Raw genomic sequence first — 5,411 nt, 5'->3', positions numbered from 1 at the left:
GGCACACACACACACATACACATATATATATATACATATATATATATATATATATATATATATATATATATATATATACACATACACACACACACACGCACACACTCACCACACACACACACACACACACACACACATATATATATATATATATATATATATATATATATATATATATATATACAACACATACACACACACACACACACATACACACACGCATCTCCCAAAGACACTAGACTGCCCGAACAACACGGAGTGCAGACTGATTTCGGATTACCAGAAATACAATCTCTACCTGCCGGATATGATGGCTTACGCTGCCCAAGTCTGGGACTGCGTTCCCGCACGTACGTAATTTTATAATAATAATAATTTTTGCCATTATTATTATTATTATTATTATTATTATTATTATTATTATGTGTCTTAATTAATTAATAAATATTAATGGAAATAATATAATAGAAACTCTTTTATTAAACGTCGAAATTTAAAATCGGAATGTATAAATGAAAAAATAAATAAATAAAATATTATATACGTATAGGTAAAGTTAGTATATTCATTATGTTTCGTCAAGTGAAACTGAGTAAGTAGATGAGAAAATGATATCAAATTGATCAAGCTTTGTTCCTGTTGCAATAAATTGAGTAGGGGCAAGTCATTCTGTAGTTTGTTGGACGATTCTTCTTGAAGTAGCCTGTCCGAGAGGAATTTATTAATGATAGTTCAGAAGGATTACGGAAGCCATAGAAGCAATTTCAACTGTTTTAATTGAAATATTAAAACCATCATTTTTGAGACAAGTCGTTTTTGAAGTTGTTTCTAAATTTATAGAGTTTAGATTTGAAACGGATTGTTTCGAGGCAATCGGTCAACTCGTGAACTTTGATGATTGACTATGACAGGATCTGGTCGGAGCAAATTGAATAGATGCCACATTGGTCGAACTGCCTCGTTATCCAGACCCACAAAAGTCTTTATATTTGTCTTCGTGCATGCTAGCAGTTAAGATGAAAATTTTTCCGACATTCCTCCAAATATTTTTCCAGCGGCACGGTTGAATTGTAGCTTGGTCGTTGGTGTAATTTGGAGTCCTTTAGTAGATGCGTCAAGAGTTGAGTGTGTTCAGTTACACGGTCAACTTTTGACTAACTAGGAACCTGTTTGAGTTGTTGTCTGGATGTTTTTTTCACAATCAATCAACCTTCGTTTAGCATCCAAAGACCCAGTTCTCCCGAGGTAGGACGTTGTTTTCTTTACCATCAACTTTTTGCGTCAAATTAGAAAATTAGTTTTATCCATTTCGTTTAAATTTAGAGCTTTAATGTCTTGCTCGATTGTTCGAGGACTTCTTCGGACGGCCTTTGGGACGTGTGCCAGGTACTTCAACATCTGCAAGAGAAGTTATGGCACTGTCTCCACTTCGTTTGACATGCCCACGATGCATTTATATATTCAATTGTCGATGAGTGTTGAAAAACGTTTGTAAAGGACTATAGAGGTATACAGGTTGTATACATGTATACAACCTGTATACATGTATACAGGTTGTATACATGTATACAGGTTGTATACACGTACACAGGTTGTATACATGTACACAGGTTGTATACATGTATACAACCTGTATACATATTTAGTTGTAGCGTAAGTGGTCTAAAACTTTCAGGGTCACTGGTTTTGCCAATTCCGTAAATTAACATTGCAAGGGCCTGCCTCCAATTTGTGGAAATTGTAGAGGATTTCCAACATTCGACCGGCGACTGATGTGGAATTCTTCAAAGAATAAGACAATTTTTTTTTATATAGAAAGATTATCATTGGGATTCGGTCTAGAGGACAGACAGATGGACGCTTTGGTCTCACATTGTCCGACTGTCGATGGAATGTTGGGGATTCAGTGCTGGGAGGAGTTTTAAAGCGATGGAATGGAATAGATGATGGATGGCAGAGTTTCTGCTGTGAGAAGTGTTCCGTCCTAGAAATACTTTTTTTAAGCGGTCTAGAGTTTTAAGCGGAGCTGGGATGGATACCGATTGTTGGGATGGATTGGAATAATAATAACGTGCTTGAAAATAATATTAATAATAAAAATAATAATAACTATAATAATAAAAACATTTTTTTGACCGAAAAGATAAAATCTAAATGAAATCAATCGAAAATTATCAATTAGATATCAGAGTGTAAATATATAAGATGTAAAATATAAGGTAAGATCCTCTCATGCTTTTTGATCAACAAGTGCTTGAGAGTAAAAAAATATATTTAAAATCGGTTAAGCAGCGTTTCTGTCACAATATATGCTATATGACGAGCGAATTATCGCGTTAATCAGTTTTTTATCAAAAGATTTCGGCCATAATATTTTAAACGAAGTTAGATTAAAACCCACAGGTAATATTTCAAATGAATTAATAATTAACGAATAGTTATTATACACTGAATTTAAGTTTAATTTCAAGTTTTTATATTTCTGGCGTTTGTATTCACGTGATGAAGCTAGGTTGATTTCGTGGCAAATTGTGAGCTCTAAAATTTCGATTTTGTTTTTTTTTGGAGAATGGCAATGTCCGGCCGCAACTCGTCGAACAACTGTGACATTGAACGTACACTTTCTGCAATAAGGTCGGCAAATATGCAACAGTCGAAGGGTGCAAAAATCTTCAACCAGTTGACAACCAACGTCAGAAGTATCACAGTTTGTTATGCCTGTCGGTATACCTTGCGAGAGTCGCTGTGGAATTTTTTTTTCATTCGTTTATTATGTAACAAAACTAAATTTGTTACATAATGGGGAATTCCAAGAGAGTAAATCTTAACTAAGCGGAACCCCCAACATTCAAAAAAGTAATCCATAAATTCATAGTTTGATTAAATAAATGTAAATTAAATAATTTTTCTTTCTTTTTTAAGACTTTTAAAGAATTAACTTTTAAAACATATATATATATATATATATATATATGTATAATATGGAAAATTTATGTTTAAAAACAATTAATATATGCATACATGTAAAAACCAATTAATATAAGCATATATGTAAAATATGTAAAATGTTATAATCACAATTCGAAACATGTTTATTTGTTTGGAGATAACTACATAGTGGACATAGACTTATTAGATTGACACATAGATAATACATGGATAATAATAGATAGATACATATATTGACTTACCCCCATTTAATGAAGTTAAATAATAATAATGTTGGTGATGATAATTAATGATAATACTGGAAGGAGATAACCGCCGTCGCAATTTTGTAGTAGTCGCAACATGAAATGATCACTAACGATTGGTTACATTTACATTACAACGATAATAATACCATCGTTACAAAGTTATTGACATTATTAATTTTATTATTATTATTATCATTATTATTGTTGTTATTATTATTAATGTCATAGAAAAAGATGGTTACGGATGCAAGTGTGAGGCTGGCAAGTACCAGCTAGGAGATGACCAATGCCCTACCTGTGAATGTAATTGATTGATTGGTTTGTTGAATGAATGAATGGATGAATGAGTGATTGATTGGTTGAATGAATGAATGGGTGAATGAATGAGTGCTTGAGTGACTGAATGAATGAATGGTTGATTGATTGAATGAGTGATTGTTTGAAAGAATGAACGAATGAATGAGTTTGAGTGATTTAATGAATGGTTGATTGATTCGTTGATTGATTGAATGAGTAGCTGAATGAGTGATTGAATGAATAAATAAATTATTGAATGAACGAACGAATGAATAAATAAATAATTGGATGAATGAACGAGTGAGTGATTGAATAATTAATGACTGAATGAATTATTGATTGATTGATTGATTGATTGATTGATTGATTCGTGTTTTTCTAATTTAAATAAATTGAACGGAACCACAGTTAAAAAGCTTATTTTATTATTTCAATAAAATAAAACAAATAATAATAAAATAAATAAAAATAATAAAGAGTAATAATAATAAAAGCAGTTATGATGATTATCTTGGAAAATAAATATACATATTTATACATCCATCACCATGTGTGTGTGTGTGTGTGTGTGTGTGTGTATGTATGTGTGTGTGTGTGTGTATCTATGCGCGTGTGTGTGAACGTATGCGTGTGTGTGTGTGTGTACATGAACAAGTTATAAAAGGCTCATAATATAAAAAGCACTGAATAATAAAAGAATTGACGAACAAACGAACGAACGAATGGATGGATGGATGAATGAATGAATAAATGAATGTGAGTGTGGACGAATGAATGAATGAATAAATGAGTGAATGATGAATGAATGAATGTCAGTGTGAATTAATGACTGAACAAATGATTGAACGAAATTAAGTTTAAAAAACAAATAAAAACATTAAACGAATAAACAAGAGGGAATAAATGTATAATAACAAATGAATAAAAATATGAATGAATGAATGAATGAATGTACGGTGATGCAAATGAACGAGTAAAAGAATGAATGAACGAATGAACCAAGAACAAACCATTGATAAAAAGAACAAATCAAATGCTGAATAAAAGAAACAACATTAAAAAGGGGTTGAAAGATTGAAATTAACGACATGGAATAACATGGGGGAATGGGGAACCAAATCAACAAAACAAGTGAATCGTCGCATCAATCAATCAATCAATCAATCAAAATCAATCAATCAATCAATCACAATATATCAATATAAATAAATAAACCAATATCTCAACCTCACAACCAATCAATCAACCACAATCACAACCAACCAATCAATCAATCACAATCACAATCACAATCACAATCAATCAATCAATCAATCAATCAGTCAATCAATCAATCATTCAATCAATCAATCAATCATATCTAATGAATGACAAGATAAAGTCAACAAAATGCAATCGAGTAAATTTACAATTATAACACGATGAACAACAGGAGTTTTATGAACACAAATAAAATCATACAAACAAACATACAAACATACATACATACAAACAAACATACAAACATACATATATATGTACATTCATACATACATACATACATACATACACACAAACAAGGTGGCCTAGCAAGTAAAAACTTCTGGTCTCCTAGTAATTTATTATCGTGATATTTTGCTGAATAGAAGATTGTTTCAATTCAATCCAAGCATACATACATACACACACACATACACACACACACACACACACACACATATATATATATATCTATATATAAATATATACATATACATATATATATATATATATATATATATATATATATATATATATATATATATATATATATATATATATATATATATATATATATATATATATATATATATATATATATATATATATATATATATATATATATATATATATATATATATATATATATATATATATATATATATATATATATATATA

The 5,411-nt window shown here is 30.3% G+C and overlaps 1 protein-coding gene across 1 annotated transcript in view; it reads left to right on the top strand.

Annotated features, from left to right (window-relative positions):
- The window catches only part of HELRODRAFT_182984 (hypothetical protein), a gene marked incomplete at both ends in the record, with an annotated part of 5,143 nt that extends 3,218 nt beyond the window's left edge, over positions 1-1,925 (top strand). The window contains 2 exons of the mRNA XM_009033702.1: positions 265-350; positions 1,816-1,925. Coding sequence (XP_009031950.1) covers positions 265-350; positions 1,816-1,925 — 196 coding nt within the window. The remainder of the gene's footprint in view (positions 1-264; positions 351-1,815) is intronic.
- Between the last annotated feature and the right edge of the window lie 3,486 nt (positions 1,926-5,411).

This window comes from Helobdella robusta (genome assembly GCF_000326865.2).
Source record: "Helobdella robusta unplaced genomic scaffold HELROscaffold_96, whole genome shotgun sequence".
Classification (NCBI taxonomy): Eukaryota; Metazoa; Annelida; class Clitellata; order Rhynchobdellida; family Glossiphoniidae; genus Helobdella; species Helobdella robusta.
Note: the sequence above shows the minus strand (reverse complement) of the source record. Positions and strands in the feature narration are given on the sequence as shown.